General features: G+C 37.9%; 1 protein-coding gene across 1 annotated transcript in view; it reads right to left on the bottom strand.

Moving 5' to 3' along the window:
- Positions 1-22,705, bottom strand: part of Ino80 (chromatin-remodeling ATPase INO80) — a 380,523-nt gene that overhangs the window by 15,350 nt on the left and 342,468 nt on the right. The window contains exon 15 of the mRNA XM_067758294.1: positions 1,960-2,139. Within this exon, the coding sequence (XP_067614395.1) occupies positions 1,960-2,139 (180 nt within the window). The remainder of the gene's footprint in view (positions 1-1,959; positions 2,140-22,705) is intronic.

Raw genomic sequence — 22,705 nt, 5'->3', positions numbered from 1 at the left:
ACCAGGCATTTTCAAAGGACTAGGGGCATTTTTATAGCAGCAGGAGCATTTTCTTTATCTTCTTCTATAGGCAGGTTCCGATTAGAATGCTTTCTGAGCCGGAGCATCTTCAACCATTTGTATAACAAGGAATAGATGCCACAGTCGGGTTGTTTCAGTTCGCTGAACTATAGTTATGTCTGTATAAATCGCATTCAGCTCATCATTAGATCTCCTTCAGCCCTCGCCCTCTTTAATACGTAGAGTTTCGTCAATCTATAGTAGAACCCATTTCCCGAGCATCCTTCAGAGTCTCCTGATCTGATAAAAGGACAATAGGTATGTGACTTGTAGAGCTTGTTTTTCGTTATCCGAGAGAGGACTTTACTTTTCGGTCCAAAGTAAGATTTGGTTTAGATAGGCTGAAGGTTTATCATGTTTTGGTTGGGTCGACTACAACGCAGCTCGAAAAATGTTCGTCTGTAGTTAAAATTCCAATTTAATAGAATACAACCTCGTGGTTTTCTTCTGATCAAAGGGCAAGACACCAATTTGATCTGCAACTGTCTTGGATGTGGTAATTCTACGAGGTCAAATTATCGACTCGAACCATTGTCATGGGGCAGCTAAGATACGACCCCGCTTCTGTGCAGTGAATAAAGTGCATGTAGTGACACAAGAAAACTTTTCCGATGCCATGTTGCTCATGGAACCGACAGTTGAAGACTTCTCGATTCGGCCCTGACACCTGCCCACTGAGAGCAACCTTTGACCTTACTATGTAAACTACCAATGAGCGAATATTTCTATCTCATCGCGTTTCGCCAATTTGGAGACTATAAGCTTCCACCGAGTCTGCAAAAAAAAAAAAATACTAAGAGAAGGAGTGACGCACTGCCTCAGAAAAAATGACGACTTCTACAGCGACACGTTGTGTACGGGAGAAGCAACGCAATGTTTTTTGGAAGTTATCGTAACGCGAAGAAGGAAGAGAGACCGCTGCTTAGAAAAAGGAAACGTGAGGTAGGACGGCGTTATTGTGAGCAGCCTTATATGCTAGCGGCTATCTGAAAATTTGGCGTAGGGCAAAATATTTCAAGAGGGGTCACATTTATGCACAGAAGGGGGAGGGGAGTAAGTGGGTTGACGAAGCCGATACCCACATGCCTGAAGACAGAGAATATATTCCGCCGCCTATCTATGGCGAAATGGGAATAACAACATCCCGGCTTAAGAAAAATAAAGCTCTTAATACAAAATAAAAGTACCTTTCCGGAAACCGCGCCAGCTATCGTGGAAACTGAAGCCCAAACTGATTGAATCTGCTCTTGACGGCAACCGCTTCTATCAAAAGATAATTCACGGATGAGATGCACAAGTTTTGATTAGATATCAGCCTAGTGCTGCAAACAGAGTAAAAGTACTAGACCCCAGAACGTACGACTATGGACACTCGATGTATTTTTCTTATTTTCCTTCTCGCGCTTCTTTGCACTCTTGCTCTGCTTCTCTCTATCACACTCTCTCTCTCTCTCAATCTTCTTCTCTCTATCCATTTCATTCACAGCGCTTCTCTATCTCTAGTTCATTTTCTTGTCCTCCCCCTCTCACCATTCCTCTCTCGTTTCACTTTAAAAAACAAAGATGGGTTCATTCATGCTCTATTTCCAGGAAGAAATGGTCCCTAAATACTAATCTAGCTAGAAGGTTACCTGCGTGTTACCTTTCTAGCATATCGCACCAAAAATACGATTTTTTTCGACCAAGTAGGTTTTTGGTCCACTTTCCCAAGAAAAGTATCTTATCATGCCGTCAAGCCGGTGAGCTACCTACGTATCAAATATATAAAAAATAAAATAAAAATAAATAAATAAAAAATAAAATAATAATAATAAATAAAATAAAAATCAAATATATAATTAAGGAAAAAGCACAACAATTGGATAAAAAAGATTCTAAGATTGTAGCATATTAACTCACCTTCACCACCTGGTGTTGCAGGTGATGTTACATTTCCACTAGCCGGCGATGAAACTGAACGTCCCAATGTACCATTACCACCGCCACGCCTTGTGCTGCCACGTGGACGACCGCGCTTTGTGCCACGCGGATGATGGCGCCGACGAATTCGACCAATGTTGCCATAGTCACCGAAAAGTGCTGAAATTATAAGAGAGGGAAATAAAAATTAGTATACTAAAGTTTTAAATAATACATAATTGAAGCGTAGTTCCCCCGAAACATATGGGCTTATTTAAAGGTATAAGAGCAAGTACAGCAGCGAACAGAAATATAGCACTAGCGATGTGTTTTTTTTTTAATTTCGTAAGTTGAATTATTCCTTTTTATTTTCGATATTTAAAGTAAAACCTTCTATGATTTTTTTTTACTGAAACTATACAAACCAATAGCGTTTTCGAAAAAGTTCGAAAATTCGAGAAAAGTTTGAACTTTTTTTTTTGAATTTTCTTAATTTTTTGAGTATGCAGTTTTGTAGTCCAATCCATTTCAGTTCAAGTTATAGTTCTCTCAAAATCCGTTTTGATTTTGAACATTTTTTCCGAAGTGTTTTTTAGAATTTCTTCCACATAAATAATGTTTCACGCTGTAAGGAAAATCTAAAACACGCTTCGGAAAAAAATTCCAAAAATCAGTACGATTTTTGGGAGATCTATGACTGCATCTAAACTAAATACTCAAACAAATGCATAGAACTTCAACAAAAAAGTTCGAACCTACCCAAAATCTTTTTCGAATTTTCGTGCTTTTTCGAATTTAAATAATATTCATTATTATTACTATTATAAGGGCTTGATACACTACAACCTTTATTTAGATCTATTGTGCTTGAACTTTCAGGGAATTACTATATGGGCTTTTAAAATATTAACAACTTCCCTGGCCAGTGAGTCATATGTGACTCACAGGGGAGTATTGAAATAAGTTCATGAGTCACATGTGATTCATTTCTTTATACAACTTAAAGACGATTTCTTGGTATGAACGTGTCGTTATATATTTGTGAATTCTATCTGAGCGTATATCAAAAGACCTAAACTTTAGGAAAATGAAAGAAAATTTCAAAATTTTTTTTCTGATACCTTTTTCCCTTTCTCTTCAATTTTTTTATATACTTCTAACTTCAATTAAACAAAAAAGGACACTAATACACGCTTTTGACATTTATATATCAATTTACCGTTATTGTTATTCGAAAACTTAAATTATTTCTTATGTTCACATGTGACTCATTGAACGTGGTAAACAAAACTGTTTTTGCTACGCTCCGGAGTCACATTTGACTCACAAAATAAAATAGCCAAAATAAGGTAAATATATGTAAAATTATTTAATAATTAGGGAAAAATTTATACAACGTGACATCAGGACGGACAAGGCGACAGCTGTTTCGATTATACCTTTTTTAAATCTCTTCAAAACCTTTTCTCCTGGGAGTGGGATTCGAACCCGCACTCCTACGATGGTTGAAGTGTTATAAACGCATTCAGCCACGCCATGCCTTAGTTGTTGTAAACCTTATCCCAATTGCCTTCTTTGCATATTTTCTTTATTCATAGTCCATACTTCGTATGGAATCATATGGTAAAGTTATGCGTTGGTTGATGTCACATTGTTTAAATTTTTCCCAAATTATTAAATAAATTATAAAATTTAAAATTGCTTCAAATAAATTTTTTCATACATACAGGACAATCCCTGCCTAAAAACTTATACATATATGTAAAATTAATTATAAAAATAATATTTTATAATATATATTCATATTATTCAATTAAGCAATACAAAAAATAATGGGCGTGGGGCATTCTCAAAGCGCTTTGTATGGGGACAGAGAAGTTGTTAAATTTACTTCAAGCCTTTTACTTCATATCACGAAGGCATAAATAGTCACGCCACTTAGATGAGAGATTCTCTGCCTTGCCAGAGCGAGGCATTCGCAGATAATATGAACCAGCGTTTTATCTTCCAGCACACAAAAGCGACAGTTTTGTGTCGGATAGATTAAACTTACATAGATGATATCGTAAACTGCAGAGTCCCCGTTTAGTACCCAGTACTTGGATTAATAAGTTCGGCTGATACTCCCGTTACTGGCAGTATAAACAACTAACCGGACCCGTGCGCATCTTGCACAACAAATATAAAAGCCTCTTATCAAATATCAACAGAAATCAGCTGTTCTATCAATCAATCATCTATCAATGAAAACTTACATGCGTTCGCGCTGCCATCTGGCGAATGTTAGCAACTGCCGGTAATGCAGTGTTAGTTCTAATCAAATATTCACAATAGTGCCATAGTACAAATAGATTTCTTGGTGTGCTCACAATCGCTTATTTTTAACAAATTATTTTAATTAAATATAGCTAAACAAAAACACTACGACCAATAATGCCCAAAGTTCGCTCATAGCACGAATCTCCATTTTTACAACCAAAACTTTATTTATAGATTTGGACTCCAAATAAGATTCAAAAAGGGACCTGCACATAAAAACAGCAATTAAAAATAATATATAAGATTTGAGCTGTCTTTGCCCTTGGCTTTCACTGAAGTATTGTCTGAATTGCTTTGTTTCCCAGTTACTTACGGCCTCCCTAGTGTGTGTCTTTGTGAGTCCACAGGTGGGCTATGGGCCACAGAATGCTGCTATAGCATCACCCTGCTTGGCTTGATAGTCTTTGTGTTAATGACCTTCCTGTCCTGGGAACCCAAGAATTTAAAATATAAAGTTCATAGAAACTTTTTCTTGAAATATCGAAAATAAAAAAAGAAGAATTTAATTGACGAAATTGTATGAAAATTTTCATTGCTTTTTTTCTGTTCGCTGCTGTACAAGCAATTTACCAATTTTAATAACACAAAAACCATTTAAAAGTTATTAAATATTGATAGACACTAGAAACTTGGGGGAGGTTATATGTAAGTAATAAACGCACCGTTAAAAACTCAATCAACCGTTAAAAGGTAATAAAAGAAAGAGTGCGCGCCAAGAAAAAGGATAAATGAAGTGTGGCAATAGTATGCAATGTAATTTGTTTTTTACGATTTTTTGATCATCAGTTTTTATATTTTAATTTCAACAATTTTTCAGCGCAAAAAAAGGCAAGAAAGGTAATAAATTAACCGGAAAAACGCAAAACCACATGGTGTTCTTACGACTAACGGCAGGATAATGTTTAACACATACATACAGACATACATAAATACATATAATTTAAGTGGGTCTGACCACCATATTAAAACCAGCGACATTAAAAAACGTCTATGACGAAGGTAGTGATAAAGAAATTTTTAAGAGCGGAAAAACCATGTGAAATGTGAGCGATATAAATTGACAAAGGATATAAATTAAGAATATATTCCATTGTAGCAAACAATTAATCTCAATTTCAAATTACGCCAAGGATACGCATAAGAAACGCATAAAATGAAATGAAAATACAAAAGAGTAAACACAAATAAAAAAAAACATTCAATACAACGGCTGACAGTTAGAGCATCTGCTGTCATAAATAACCGAGATGCTATACAAAAATCAACCCGCCTTCGTTGAATCTATTATCTTCATATCAAACCAGCGCGTCCGCTCAGACGGATTGCTCCTCTTTTTACGATCAGAGTTCTAGGGTTCTAGGGAAAAGGAAAACCACTTATGTGTTACCACAAGCACAGACAACTGTATTGTTTTTCAAGCTGAGCTTATAACTATCTGGAAAGCGCCTCTCGTACTAATCAATCTGCTGTTGAAAACTTCTTTTCAATTTTTTCCGACAGTCAAGCTGCCATAAAGTCCCTGTAATGTAGTAATACAGCGTCACTAGTGGCGTTAAAGTGCAAGGAAGCTCTAAACAAGCCAGCTGATACAATCTGAGCATAATATGGGTCCCAAAGCACAGTTGCATCTCTAGCAACTGCGCTGCTGATGACCTAGCAATGGAAGGTTTTTTTTTTACGGGAGGGCTGAAAAATGGCGAATTCACCATAATTGCTGCCGTCGCACGGTGGGGTATTTAATCGATCTAGCTGGCCAAAATTAAAACAGCAGTTATTTCTGTTCAAAAAATGGTTCTCTCACTTTATTGTTATGAAAGGAAATATTTGACAGTAAATTCAAATATGGTTATCAAACGAAAAGTATTTTACTCCGCATTTCTATTGACATTTTTAAGAAGGGTTACCACTTAGGGTTGCCACCTCACCTTTTTTAAATTTCTTTGTATATATTCACTACCATCTCGGAAACGGCTTAAGCGATTTGAATCAAATTTGGTACATCGATATAGTATTTTAAGACTTTTCACCTAGGTGTTGCCACTGAGGATGTTTTCACAAGGTTGCCACTCAAAAAATCGCGGGTGTGCGCAGCCGTTTTTGTTATTACACTTTTAAACAAACACAAGCTTATGTATTGCCAACAAATTACTGACTTGATATGCCATGAAAAAACGATATATCTTTTTGTTTGAAAGGTTTGACTTTGATATTGAAAAGTAGTAGTATTACAAGTAGAATAACTCAGTTTAAACATGCGGTATAAAAAGTCTAAAATCTGAATTAAAGACACATTACCTGTACTAAAAGAAAATGTAACTAGATTTGATTAAGGCTAAAAATGTGAACAAGTTTTTAGGTTAGAAGTGTATATTCCTTTTTAATCCAAAAATACATCGAACTGCATACAATTTTTATACAACTTTAGATGTGCGCTATTAGCTCCGTTGACGTTGCAGATCGGTTTTGGGGTATGTATACTATTTAGTGAACATCTAGGAGTATATTTAAAAAAAATTGGAATAGTCTGAAAAACCGACTTTTGGCCAGCTAGATTGTTCAAATACCCCACCGTGGGTCACAGCAACCGTGTGTCCGTAGACTAAAAAACAACCCCAGTTTTGGAACCGTCCCCCACCCCGGTACCACTTTCGCATTACTTCAGGGTGGCGTTCGATATTTCTCATTTTTTAAGAGCCACTGCTTCGGCTGCGCATTTCTCTGCGCTCCCACTCAGCATCCATCAGGCGTGTCATGACTATAAATGCCACTTTGCTCACTGCTGTCCAGCATTCCTTCTTGTTGCACATTTGTGATACTAAATTTCTGATGATAGGTTCCTCACCAAAAACTCTATGCAAAGTGAGTCTTTCTTCGTAAAACGGGGACAGTGAAACATGACGTGTTCTGCATTTTTTAACTCCGTGGTACACAATGGGCAAAGAGGATCTATCCTACGCTTCCATAAATACTCTTTGAAACCGTCATATCCACTCAGTATCTGCGTGAGATAGCAGTTCAATTCGCCGTGTTTCCGCTCAATCAATTGAGCTACGTCCCAAACTAACGTGAAGGTACAACGCCCTTTACTCGAGCCCTCCCGCCGTTCTTGCCACTTAGCTATTGTTTGTGTCCTTGTTCTTTTCTTGGCTTTTTCAGGTGGTCGCTCGATATTAGTGTTATACAGATCGGCCATTTCGCTTGCCAGTAAGTCCACTGGGATTTTCAGGGTTGGGACCAGGATCGCGTCGTCGGACACAGTCCGATAAGCAATTGCTATTTTTATAGCTGCAAGGCGATATGCTGCTAATATATCTTTTCGATGGGTCCGTTTAGATCCGTATCACACTGGTGTTGCGTATAGTATTATCGAACTGGTTACTGTGGACATTCGCTCGGATCACCAATGTAAGGCACTATTCGCATAAGTGCTCCATTCACTTTGGAAATTTTCTCTCCCACCGCTCTGAGCCGTTTGGAGCTTACTAATACCACTTCTGTCTTTTGGCTAGCCAACTCCAGTCCCGTATTGGTCAGCCATTTCTTTATTCTTCCTACGGCGTCATTACATAATGCTTGAAGCAGTCCAGTTTATTGCCCACTACTATCACTGCAATATCATCAGCATATCCCACAATTTGCGTTTTTTCTTGTAGATCAATCTTTAGAACCCCGCCATACACTGCATTCAAGGAAGGTACCAACAACAAAATGGTAATGGTGTTTTTACCTTTCCTCTTCGAACCATTTTGAGGGCCCGATGAAAGCTTCTAGGTCCTTGACGTCATGCTCCACAACCTGGCTCATATTATCTAGAAATGTAGCACCCAGGAAGTGCTTTCGTGCGCCACTTAGTGCCGGGCAGTTGCAGCTGAGGTGGACCACAGTTTCCTCCTCCTCACCGTTTTAACAACTTCTGAAGCATAGACTATAAGGCACTTCTAACCTTTCTGCATGCCTACCTATTAGGCAATGCCCAGATTGTGCTCCCACAAGTATGGAAATTGTATCCCTACTTATGTTGTACACGTGACGTGATCTTTTAGTATCCTATTTTGGCGAGATTTTTTCGCTGTCCGACACCCCGATGTTTGTAACCATCTTTCGTCAGCTTGACCAGTTACAGGAACAACTGCACAATCTTTGTTAGTTACTCTCAAATAATTGTAACGGTGACTGAAAAGTCACACAGCGACAATCGCATTGTTCTTCAAAAATCGCAGAATCAGCCAACTCTACATCATAAGTCTACAATTTAAAATACAATATTCAACTGGTCGTTAAAAGAAGTTGCCAATTGCTTGGAAAACCCAGCTACTGTTAGTAGATTTACTGTGTTTGTACCTGAGAAGTTCAGGTTCAACGTTCAGATGTGCGCTAACCCACTGAGAGTGACTACTGCATTTTAAATTTTCCCCTAGTTTTTTTCACGAATGCTTCTATGCATATTTTAGTATATTTCGAGGTATGTAATTGCGAGTTAACTGTTAATATTATATAAATAAAACGTCGCTTACAACGGTGATGCGCATGCGCTTGACTATTATGCACCACCCAAACAAAAAGTTGGCCCTCCCAGCCGTCATATTCATTGCTTCAACTATTAACTATGTACTTAGCGTTGCGCTAAACTTTCACAATTTCTTTCATAACTTACACGGTCATTCGATGCCAAGTCAAACCCAAATACGCAAAGTCAACTAAACTCAGAATAGCATCGTTAACTTGAAGCTCAGCGTGACACCGGCCAAGTCTCTATACATACTCGTCTATATATACTCATATGTAAGCAGCTGAGTGAGTCAGTCAACCTTCCCATAAGTCAAGTGCAAGTGCAAGTGCAAGCTCATCATCGACATGTACATCTTCTGCAGTATACATAGAATATGACAACGTCAACATTGAGCCAAGTTAAGCCGCTATTCCGAAGCTCACTTAACTCATTGACCAAGTCATGGTTGCGTTTCTGTGTTTATACAACAACAACAGAAACAACTCGAATTACACGCAAGTCAAAGTTAGATAGTTGACTGTACACTGTCATTCAATTGAGCTTTGTTGTTGTTTTTGTTTTTTACTCATTTTTACCTTATCTACGTTTCGCTTGTGCTCCACACACGCACCGGTGGCTTCTTCTGCTACCCAATGATCAACAACAAAATAGTTTAGGAGGTGCGAATAGCTGTATTCGGAGTCCACGGCTTAGATATGCACATCTAACATCACACAAATAGTCACCGGTTCACCAGTCTTCAGAATCTTTTACACTCGAGTGGAAGGCTCACAAAGTGGAGTTCTTTGAACAAAAAGCAGTGCATTGATTATTCCTTTTTACCATCTTGTAAGATAGCGTGAATCATGTGATGAGTTCTTAACAAAGAGTGATCCGTGATATCCTAATCTTGTAAAATTTACTTAAGGTAGAGCTCAAGCCCACTCGGCAAGGTGGAGCTGAATAAAGAAAATAAAGTTGTTATGTGAGCTTGCTTGGCAATTATCCGAGAGGCGAAGTGTATTTCCTGTCAAGTTTTTAGTCAAAGTCTTGGTGTTCCAAATCCACTAGTTATATAAGGTTATCATCGATGCCTATCAGCTTTCCAGAGAAGCATATTAAGACCCGTTGGCCTACTATGGTATTACGAGTATGTACTATAGTCGCTTTTCCTTTAGATATGTGGAAAGCTGAAGTATTTCGTAGCACAGGCGGGTGTGATGGAAGCGTGCTCCGCCTACCATGCCAAAGATACTGGGTCCAAATTCCCGGCCAAAGCAACAACAAAAATTTCGGAAACAGTTTTTTAAGCGGGGTCGCTCCTCGACAGTGATTTGAAAAACACTGTGAATGTATTTCTACCATGAAAAGCTTCCCAGTCAAAATGCATCTGCCTATTAAGGATAAATCGCGCCAAGCTCTTTTTTATGTAGTCCAGCTTGTTCTCGATATCAGCAAGATCCTAGATCTACTAACCTTGAACTCTTATCAGATTGTAATATTTCAATACGCCCGCCAGTAAATCAATGAAAGGCGATGTAGATTAACTTTTTCTTGTCTGAACTTCAACACCTCATTGTATTTGAGCGCACAATTGAGCAGTGGGATGCTGACCTGATTTAGGGATGGACCGATATTGGGCGGGATGCTTTTAGAGGGTTTCTTTGTCAAGAGCTCGATATAAGCCGCAACATTTATACCGACAGCTAAGTGACTCTTAAGGCTTCCGATATTTCTTATACTCTTCTCTAGAGCCTTCTGACGGAAGTGGAAAGCAAACTGTCTGTCGATACCATTGGGTACACTTAAGCCCAGTTGTCCTCAGTGATTTGAAATGCGGTGCATCTCAATGCGTTATGTTTCCAAGCGGGTTTATTTCGGTGGCTTTTCTCGCGAGGCTAACGAAAGGCGTATACGAAACCACTTATATAGTGGCCACGTCGCTAAAACCGGAGAAACCAGTAAACCAAGCTTATCTCCAGAGCTCCAGGGGAACTCCCACAGTTCCATGCGAAAACAATGATTTCCACTTCCTAATAAGTCCTCAATAGACCACTTGCTATATGAGCTTTAGTAGGAGCGCAAGATCCACATTGCTCTTTTTCACCATACTGTCAAAAAATGTGAGGTCATAATCTTCCTCCTCAATCTGACAGCTTCTTTTTTGTTAGCTTGTTGATATAAGCCATCTCGAAAGCATAGGCGTTAAAGCACAGTGCCCGGTGTTGACAAACGTTGTTTTTGTTGTTGTAGCAGTGCTTCGCCCCATCCAATAGGTGCGACCGATCACAAATTGTCATCAATATTTTCTAACGTGAGTCCAAGGAACCTTGCAGTTTCAACAGTGGTGGACCATAGTGAGGGAGGTGTTAGATGCTTTGGTTCCACATTGCAATTGAAGAGATGGTTGGTACTATGTGGGGACACAAACTTAAGTATGCTCACTGCAACTTTGTTTAGTTTGAGAAGGAAGCTAAGTTCCTGGTTCATCCAAACGTGTCAATAGGTTCTCACAATCAACCAGAAGGTGAAAAACCACTGTTGGACAAAGCTGTACGCCTCATTGACATCTATTTCGGAACCTTACCTAGCCATCAATATTACTACGCCCAGTAAACCAGCATGGGAAGGCTCTGAGATGTCGTATGGTTGCAACACCTCCGTATAATATACGATTTTATGAAGTTGAATCCTAACGTTTTTGAGACAGGCAGGCTGTCAACAAAGATCGTTTCTATTATTGGTATAGACCTCCTCCTGGAAGACACTACAAGAGTCAATAAGTCGGTAAGACTCATTCAGTAAGTTAGCAAGACTGATTAACCCGCAGATGCAACTAAATCATCCTACACCAACTCCCAAATCGACCCGACTAGCTACAGACAGACCTTGAACAACTGAGACTGGAACTGGGAGTCGGTTGGAGTAGTTTCTCACGAAAATGTACATGTTAGATCATACGAATAACCTCACCACATTCTTAACTCGTAAGGTGTTTGCAGTAATCTAAGTCTTGTGGAAGCCTCAATGCTAGCTGTGAGTGGAGCTTTGAAAATTGTATAAGGAAAACCGTCACAGCTCGATTCACAGCCCTATTGAACATCCAAGCGAGCATCGAAGGCCTCAAATGGGGCTCTAGCGCTGACTAAATTTATGTGGTTCTACCAGTGATGGGGCATTTGATAAACAAAAAATTACATGTTGTTCTTTCAATACCACAAACTAACCTCATTGCAAACGGTTTATTGGGTAGCAATTAAGTAGGCTTCGCTTCCTTCCCTTTCTTCGCTTTTCCTTTCTACATATGACAAGTCCATTTTCTTACAACATTGTTGTATTTGTTTACGTGAGCATCGCAATACGATCCGTTGCTTCTTGCATGCCTGAGCGATTCTTAATCGTCCCGTGTCATTGTAATTGGTAGTCAGTACTCGGTGAGATGGTTATATTGCGCTAACGTCATTACGTCATTTAGTGAGTTAGTGCTTTATGACATTAACTCATTGCATGCGACATGATGATAAATGTCGCGCATTGACGATTTGACTTAATTCAATCTTTCATTCATTCAATTCCATCATTATATAACTACAGCAAACGGTGTAGAGTGTAATTAATTTATGTTCATTAAAAGTTAAGTTGTTGTTGGTATAATTAGTTTTTAATTAATTAATGACAGCAACAACTACAAGTATATACTTCAGAGTTTAGCTTTATACTAGATACATCACCAGTTAGAGCTGGCTTTCTCGTTCGATTGAAAGAATTACAGCTCGGTAGTACATAGTTTCGTATGCCTGTTTTGGCGAACTCGGGAACGCTGACATGCAAGGCGCTCTCATATGTCACACATCATATGCTATGACTTATTAGCTACTTTATTCATAAATGGATAGAGCAGACATTGATTGGCAATGATATTAGGTAGTGCTTGACGGAAAGAACCACCCAATGACGAAAAGTACTCCTAGAAGGATTAGGGGAAAAGGACCGCCTTTTGGCTATATGGATATCATACGCGGTTTACATACGAAATCATGTTGAACATTTGGGTGGATGAGCTTTCATAACCAAACAGTGTAAAGCCATGAGAATGCAAGGACTCCATTCCAGGAAAAATGCATTCCTTAACATTTATGAAAATCACATAAATATTATACTGTCATATAAATTAGCAAGCAGTAGTCTCTGTAGACTTCCAGCAAAATACATATCGGCGAGACACACTTAATGCTGGAAAAAGGATCTAAAAACAGCCTACACCAACTCCCAATTCGGAGCCATCCGCTAACTTATTTGCTTTTAATGTTATTATGGGTTTATCTGAGTTGCCGTCATTACAGAATTGTTACTTTTTATAACATAGCATCACGTCATTTTCAAAAAATTGGCCAACAGTGGCAAATCGCGCGTTAGTTGAATAAAACGTTGACAATCACGTGATCATCACTAGCAAATCACATCAAACATCAGCATAATACCAATTTGAGTATAGGCACCATACTATCAATCAAGTAGCATTGTTGTAATACTGCTGTAGTTATTAAGCGGATCAAATACATCTTCTAAAAAACACCATACAATTTAGTGACGGATGATATCATGTCCCGTTCTCTTAAAAAAAAACTATTTAAATAAGGACTTTGCGCGGACTTATTGTTAGCTCGAGGGGAAACAAGCTGACACAGATATAATATATCAAAAGTTGGACTATTTTTAAAGAGAACTAAGCACTCCCCCTCCTTGAGGGTTCAGTGTAGAAATTGAGAAGAACTAAGTCAGTAAACCAATAGCAGCAGAAACAAAAGTTTCAAATCTTGGCAGGTGATGTGACTTTAAAAGGTAATCAGACAAATTATTACTTCGGTGGCGAGGTTAGGTTAGGTTGAACTGGCCGGTGCATGCGGACCTCACATAGAATGATTGAGTACGTAGTGTTACCAGAACTTTGTTTTAACGACCAAACTGAAAACCCTTATCGAAAACCAGGACCTATGTTATAAAATAATTCCGTCCTCTTGGCAAATACTAGAAGCTTCCTAGGACTTAGGCCACTTGCTGCTTCTAGATCTGACAGCTGTATCACTCCTACACTGAAAGAAAAAGACTGGTAAAATCAACCAAAATACGGGTCAATTCAACCGAAATTTCTGTAAATTTTTATCCATCGCAACAAGATGTTGAATCAACTGCGCACAAATCTTTGATTCGTAATTGACCGTTTTGGTAGTCAAATGAACAAAAAAAAGTTGTTGCAGAAGGTTTCTATGACCTATGCCACTTGCTGCTTCTAGATCTGACAACTGTATCATTCCTAATAGCTGCAGTCTTAGCCTGGCAAGCACAGGACATGAGCACAAAACGTGTTCGATCATTACCTCCTCCAAACCTCACTTCCTACATCGGATATCACTAACCAAGCCTAATTTAAGGGCATGTGACGCCAGAAGCCAATGTCCAGTCAGAATACCTGTCATGAGTCCTCTCCTTTTAATGATAGAAGCAACTTTGTTAGTCTACGTTTGTAAGACCTACATATAATCTTCGACACTTTACAGCCCTGCGCTTGGACTCACACCTTTCCCGCTTTGTCGATCATGTGCACATCTCGCCTTCTTTTCATTTCGCCCAATCTAATTAAGGCCGTATGGTAAACCATTCCTGAATCAAAAATCAAATTTTCCAAGAAGTATTTTTAATAAATGAACGTTGCATTTTAACTTTAATTTCCTGCTAGAATGCTATCGCTCTAACTAATACACTTACATTTAACTTTTTGGCGACCACTGATTTATATACAGTGGATTCATAAGTACTAAAAATTTGTTTTAATGTCGTTTAAAAAAATTATTAAAGCACTCCCTAATAAGGTGCAGAAGCATCAAAACGCGTAGGAGATAAAAGCGAAATTTTAATTTTGCCTTATAATTACCGTCCGTAAAGCTCGAGCTTAATGAAGACTGTTATAAAAACAGACACTCCAACAGCACTCACCCAAGATCTTCGGAGAGTGCTCTTGTTCACAAGGATCCGTGCGAATGCCCAGCTCTACGTACTGATGTATCTTTAAGATATTGCAATATAGGTCATTGGTGGATTCAGTACTTAAAACAACAAATCTTCTATGAAGCGCATTTCTCTGAAAAGGATGTCTTCTGTTCCGTGATGCAGGTAAACGTATATTCCAAATGCAGCTCTCCAACTTTTTTTATCCACAGCGAAGTTTTCCAACGTTTACACTTTTTCGCAAATTCTATAATATATTTTTCTTCATTTTTTTATCAATAATAGGGGGACTCATGTAACCTTATAAATGCCTTATAAAGTGTGTAAACGTATAAATTTATCTAGTGCGTAAACGAGCTGTCAAATTTTTTATGAAAATCATTTCCACAATTTGTATAAATTTACGCGCACATTTCATTGTGTAAACGCGGTAAACTCAAAGGAATGCAACCTTGCAGACATTACAGCAGGCATTTTCATCAGAAATCTCCAACATCAGCGAGTAAAGACGTTTTAGTTTTGATTTTTCACTTAATCTTGGCATTTTTTAATTTGTATAACAATCAAAAAAAAAATTGTTTGGTAATAATACAGCTGATAAACAATCAAGTTTATCAAGAATATTACTAGGTGCGTTCATATAACAGTGTATGTAAATGGATATAATTTTACACCTTCTAAGTTTATGCTTTCATGAGTCCCCCTAATGTCAATTCGCTTGATCGTAATAATCTTATGCACGCAATTACACTATTTTTTAGGCATTTGCCAGAAGTTATTATGTTACACATTAGACGAAAAATAAAAACAACAACAACAAAAGCAAATACATCACTACTACTAATCGGCTTTTAAGCATCAATCATTTCATTCAACTACTAATTTGATTGATACAGAATAATATGCGTACAATAGAGCCAAATCTAAGTAAGCCCATGATGTTCGATAGCCAAGCGCCTATCTTTTATTAAAGCAAAAACAACAAAATGATTGTATTATCTTTTTATACGCTCATTACTTAAGCGTTGTCGCAATGACGCACATTTTTTATGCTTTTCATACAAAATATTGGTGGGGATTAAAAACTGCAATTGATGCCAACAAACAATCACAATGCTATATCATCATTGGCAGCAGCCGACATTGTTTCTCGTCCCCTCTTTGTAGCACTGATAGTTATATTATACAAGCGGCTGGAATATGATCAGCTGCCACTAAGAAGGGAAGTACGGCGCCTGAGAAGAGCGCGCAGTGATTTAATAAAGAAAAAAGTTCCTGGCAAATTTTTTTCATTTCCTTTTAGTTTGCTTATGAGATTGTTATCAATATCACTTTTTAAGTATAATTTACTTTGGTTGCTAATAGACATTGATCCACTAACTTTTATAGGATTAGGATTCTTTAGAATTTCCTTCAAAAGAATTAAAAATGTTTTTTTTTTTATAAATATCTGACAAAAAGTTATTAGTGCTACCTCAATTGTTGTTTATTGCGATTTCTAACTAACAAATGTTAGCATAGATGGTAAAATATATATTTCATTTCATTGCATGGCATATTATGAAATCGTAACCTTAATTGTAACCATAACAATAATTGTAATCGTAATCCCAACTGTCACGGTAAATATATGTGGCTTCAACCGTAATCAAAATATTACGTGAACAGTAAGAGTAACCGTAGCCATTACAGTAATCGTAAATGTAACTGTAACTGTAACCGCAACTGCAATCGTCACTGTAATAGTAAATATAACCGTAACTGTAACAGTAACTGTCACCATAACTGTAGCTGTAACTGTACTCGTGAATGTAACCGCAACTTTAGCTGCAACTGTACGTTAAAATTTAATCGTGACTGTAATCGTCGCTGTAATAATAAATGTAACCGTAACTGCCTCCATAACTTTAGCTATAACTACAACTGTAGCTGTAACTGTAACCGTAGCACTAGCTGCAACTGTAAACGTAACTGTAACTGCAACTGTAACTGTACGTTAAACTTTAACCGTAACTGTATCCATAACTGCAACCGTAACTGTTTGTAATCGTAATAAAAACTTACTGTAATTATAACTTTAACCGTAACTATTAGAGATATACGCCGCCGCCGATTTTTGTCGTTTTTCGCACGCCGCCGCCGAATTGCAAAAATATCGGCGCGGCGGCGGCGTCCGGCGCGTTACTATATTTTCTACTGGTTTAAGACTGTTTAGGCCATTTATTGTTCATGTCGAAAATTGGTCGGATATGGTCGAAAGTGGTATCAACGGATGCGAAAAGAAACTAGTTGCGAAATTTAACTCTTTCTAACTGTTCAAAAGTTATTTAAAACACAGGCGCTTTCGGTGTCAGCTTAACACGGACTTCGCATCACCCAATTGATCAAGTTATTAAAACAAAACACTAAAAGAAAATGTATATAATAAACTTATATGCTCACTTTGCATATTTTTTTTTTTTCAAAAAATTAACAATGGACAATGAATTCAAATAAAATGACCCAAGCCGCACATGGTTTCATATTGTCCTCCAGTTGTTAAGAAAAGCAAATTACCCAAAAAAAGGTGAGGATTTTTTAAAGAATTTTATATTGCGATTGGCTGAAAGAATAAGCGAAATCAGTGAGGCAAAATCCTTTAGTAGGTTCTAGGGTCATAAACACTTCTTTGAAATGATTCTTACCTCATACTTAAGTTGAGGGTATATGTACGTATGAGAGAGGTTTGAAAAATCACTTGGGCTTACATTCAAACATCTGTTGTTTATTTGCGAAACTATACAATAGCGTATAAAATGTAAATTTTGATTTTCACGCTGCATCCTTCAACACCCAAGTTTCCCAGTTTGACGTTTCCTAAAGCTGGCGGCCCTATCCAAAACTAGTCCCTTGGAGTGAATCACATTGATTATAACCTATCAACCAACTTTAAATATCACCTACACGTTACGGCTCCTTTTACAAATGTGAATACGTAAGCACATATATTTACCAGATGAGGCTTTATCCTTGGCAAGAACACTCAAAGTGGTGAAGCAAAAGCTTTCCCAAGACATACCATACCAATAACCCGTAACATCACCATAATTATATCAACATTAGCATAACTCTAACAAATTTTCATCAAAGCCCTCTAAAGGGAGTCGAAGGAAACTAGCACTTTCAAGGGATGAGCTGTTAAAGGCGTAGTCACAGTATTCAAAATGAAGTTGGGCCAGCGTGACTCGGGTCTCCCTTGGTAATCTGGTTTGCTCTTCTGTAAGGGGTGGATAGTGTATATTGATGTGGGAGTCATCGAGCGCGACCTAGAAAATTGTTTACCGATTCTGTGTGGATTAGGCTTAGGGCCTCGTTATGCTTATCTGAATCAAACGACTGTAGTGCTTATGGAGACATTTCCATATCACTTTTGTTCAGGATTCATTAAAAGACATCCCGTGGCAGTTCTGAGTGCCGTATTTTGGCAAACCTACAGCCTTTTCCAGTATGTATTTTTTAGGCCTGGCGACCTGATTCTGTTCTTTGAAATAAATATCAATGTACATTGCTTTAAAGTTCCAGTATTTTCGTGCTATTCTCCAAAATAAATCTCGGATTCGTTCCTGCATCTTTTTGGTTTCAACTTGGCTTAACAAATTATTTCGGTCCCCGTTCTGATTCCTTTTGAAACAAAATTTACGTTTTGTTTTGTTCCGCTTTCGATACTTCTTAGTGCTTCGGTTTGGGTTCCGTTACAAAATGTATTTGAGTTTCAGTTTTATTTTGGCTTGCTTGCTTTGGGTATTATTGCTTTTGCAAAGTCTTACGAATTCGATTATTTTTCTTTACTTCGAGATTTACGCTTCGCTTCAATTCAAGTTTCGGTTTTGCGTAAAATTTTTTTTATTTATTAACAATAATCAGATGGCTCAACAATAATTCAATTGGAACTTGTTTTGTTCATTACAAGGCACGGGATTAATGAGTTATTAAGTATCTTGGGAGGATGTGGTGATTGACTTGCGCCAGAAGTTTCGGCAGTGAGCGTCCGTTTGTACTAGAAATTAGTGATGAAATATACGACGCAAGAGTAAAGCAGGCCAAAACTGATACTATTATGGTCTTCGTTAAAGTTATGAACATATCTCCTCCGTAGGTCCTTGTTAAATAAAATTAAGGCAAAAAGAAGGTTCGGTCCTTCTCAAAAACATTTTTTTACGACGGAATGAATATACCAATTATTTAGAACGAAATCAGCTTTGGAGCTATACTCTCCCATATTGAAGTAACCAATCAGCTTATTCTGCCTACAGAAGTGCAATAATAGGCCAAATTTCTTGCTGCAATGTGTTCCAAAGTTTTCTTCACCACTTTGTTGTTTTGAATTTGTTGCATTATTCAAAAGTAGGCGAACCTTAAAATGGCGACAATCGAATTCAATTTATTTCGTTCATTGCCTTTTTTCTTTACCAATTTTTTGTATAATATTGATAAAACTTATGACAAAGCCACTGCCGAAATAAAATTATTGCAACTTTTTCGTACGTGTTTACAAGCATAGAGACATATGTACAAACAATGTATATATGTATGTATTTAGATGATAACAAATTAGGATAACAATGGTTCCGGCTATGCAGAAAGCTTTATACATTTGAAGAATAAATTCGATACAAAAGTAGTATACCGTAGACTAAGGCCCGGTTTTTGAGTGCGTGTTTAAGTTAACTGGGGTTTAACCCGCCATTACGGCAGTTTAAACCAGTTATCTGGAGTTTTTTTTTGCTACCGGCTCTGAACATGAACAGAGCATAGCGCAGAGCCGTAGCATAAAAAAATTATCTCTGCTACGAGCTACATCGTGTTTTAGAGCGGAGCAAGTAGCAAAATAAAAATCTCCGAACGAAATGCCATTTTGAAGCTAGAGCAAAAAAAAATGTTCCTCTCTTGGGCATTATTATGTAGAGTTTTGCCTTTCTCATGCTACGACTTATCTAAAACAACTTGCAATTCATTCTGAGGACAAGGATGAACGTCCCGATTTGAGCTGATGATACCCGGGTAAAAGGACACGCGTGGGTGTCAGGGTATCCATGTAATACCCGGATAATAGGGCACCCGGGTATTACAGTAACTCAAGTTCCGATTGATTATAGCGCGAAAAAAATCAGTAGGCATTTTTCATCCATACATGTTATCTTCCGTCAGCCCATCCATTGTAAGAGTCATTCTCACATGTATTTTTACAAAAACTTTCATTTAAATAAAGATGTAAAAAAACTTCTCCATATTAGAAATATACTTACTGAAAAGGGGCATACTCAGAATATAACCACGCTGCTTTTTATGTATCAAAGGTTCCCTAGAAATATTCCCCTTATTTGCAATCTTCTGCTAACGTTTGAATCACTAAACTGTTGAATAAATAACACCACTATTCAATAATGCAAAATGGTCTTTATTAAAGTACTTTCAAAAATAACACTGCTACTTCACAACCAATAGCTTGCTTAAATGAAACTGCTTCTCGCGCCTCTACTATAAAATTACTACGTTTTTAGCTTCTCATATGCGCGTGTATGTGTGAACACAATTATAGCTGCAGACATTGGTGCTTTATCGGTTACCGTATCGGTAACCTTATAACCACGCTGCTTTTTATGTATCAAAGGTTCCCTAGAAATATTCCCCTTATTTGCAATCTTCTGCTAACGTTTGAATCACTAAACTGTTGAATAAATAACACCACTATTCAATAATGCAAAATGGCCTTTATTAAAGAACTTTCAAAAATAACACTGCTACTTCACAACCAATAGCTCGCTTAAATGAAACTGCTTCTCGCGCCTCTACTGTTGGTGCTTTTATACTCTGTGATTTCTCGTTCGCATCTTCTAGGCGCTTCCATTTCCAGAATCTACTAGTTGGCCATCAGCTATAAAATTACTACGTTTTTAGCTTCTCATATGCGCGTGTATGTGTGAACACAATTATAGCTGCAGACATTGGTGCTTTATCGGTAACCGTATCGGTAACCTTATAACAGCTGATTCGACCAACCTTATGGGAATCAATGCAATCGATTATTGGTGCCGCTAAGGTCGTAACCGTATCGTGGCCAATTGGTTTTTGGTTTACCGTCGTAACGATAAACAGCTGATTACGTTAGGGATACGACTACAGCGATACGATATACGGCACCAATGACTCCCGCTTACAATTGCATACTTTTGGGAGCATCTCAGATAAGATATCTGCATGTGTTTGTATGTGTGAGTGACTCTTGCACAACCATTGCACACCTTCGGGAGTATCTCAGATTTATGCATGTGGTTGTGCGTTGCTTCTCCGCTGCGTATGTGTACATATGTGTATACATAATGATTGAATTATTTATGTGCAAGCAAGTCACTGCTTAGCATCGGCTTAGAGATGATAGTATCCCTTAGTGCTGCTAATATTCGTTACAATATGTAATTCTTCGATATCTCAATATTAAGCAGAGCTATTCTCTTTAAATTTGGCACATTGGTTCCCCGTGTAAATGTGACTCCAAATCCGTAAAACCTATAAATATGGGCGTGGCAACGCTCACATATCAAAGAAGATTTTGAACAGCTTTACAAAAAAATGGTCGGGACAACGCCTACTTATGCAGCTCGAACATTTTAGAAAAGCTTTGAGTCGAACTAGGTACTCGGGTAATCGCGTAATACCCACCCGAGTACCCGTGTACCTCATTACCAAGGTAATATCACCAGCCCCAATACTGATGCAATAACAACAACAACAAAAACAAGAAGCTACAACAACAAGTTAAAGACCGACACATAAAACCACAAGTACAAAAACAACAACATCACAACGCTACATCAGCTCTAAAAACAAAAACACAACAGAGCAAATATATAATCAATTTTTTTTTTTGCTCTTGCTCAACTACGTATAGCATTTTGTTTAGAGTGTTTATTCTGCTATTTGTACCGCTCTAAAACAAGACTTAGCTCATAGCAGAGCATAGTAAATGCTATCACTTTTTTATGCTACGGCTATACTCTATTATCTGTTCATGTGCATAGCTGGAGCAGTAGATGAGATAATTTTCCATTGCTTTGGAGTAGTAAGCGCAAACACTGGTATAAACAGGCACAAGAAGTAAAAACTTTGGTAGATAAACAGCCAAAGTGGTAAGGCTAACTGGTTAACTTTAATGGCAATCGGGCTTAAGCATCAAAAATGGCAGCCATAAAACTTCTGTTGACATTAACTGTTGTTTAAAATTGCACCGAAAAATCAGGCCTCAGTAGAAGGTAAGCCTTCGTAACTCTGTATCTGATAACTTCATTAAAGAGCAATCTTTCTCTTTTACTATATCCTAAGTTCGAGAAATTCCTTTTATCTGATCATAAGGATGTATGGGATATATAGATATTGCCAATTTTTTCGGACAATAATTTATGTCTTCTTAAAAATGAAGAAATTACGAAAACACTACTACCCGAAAAATTGGTTATATGGGAGATATAGGGTATATCCCAATAAATTGGACACCCAAATATATTACTTACTCAATTAACTCTTAACCGTTTAAATGGTTATGGCCGTCCAACAACGCGCCACTCGCTTCTTCTCTCCGCCAACCGGCGCCAATCGGTCACACCAAGGGAGTTTAAATCGTTTTCCACCTGGTCCTTCCAGCGGAGTGGGGGCCGCCCTCTAGCTCTGCTTCCATAGGCGGGTTCCGATAGAAACTCTTTCTTGGCCGTAACGTCACCTTTCATTTGCATAACAAGGCAGCAGCTACGTTTTAATTCGCTGGACTATGTTGATGTCTGCGTAGAGCTCGTACAGCTCATCGTTAAATCTTCTTCGGTACACGCCATCGCCATTCTGATCATTTCGGTATACTTATTGGTAGGTTTTTGTTGTTGCTGTTGTTGTTGTGGCGATAAG

This window comes from Eurosta solidaginis, chromosome 1, assembly GCF_040869045.1.
Source record: "Eurosta solidaginis isolate ZX-2024a chromosome 1, ASM4086904v1, whole genome shotgun sequence".
NCBI classification, from domain to species: domain Eukaryota; kingdom Metazoa; phylum Arthropoda; class Insecta; order Diptera; family Tephritidae; genus Eurosta; species Eurosta solidaginis.
Note: the sequence above shows the minus strand (reverse complement) of the source record. Positions and strands in the feature narration are given on the sequence as shown.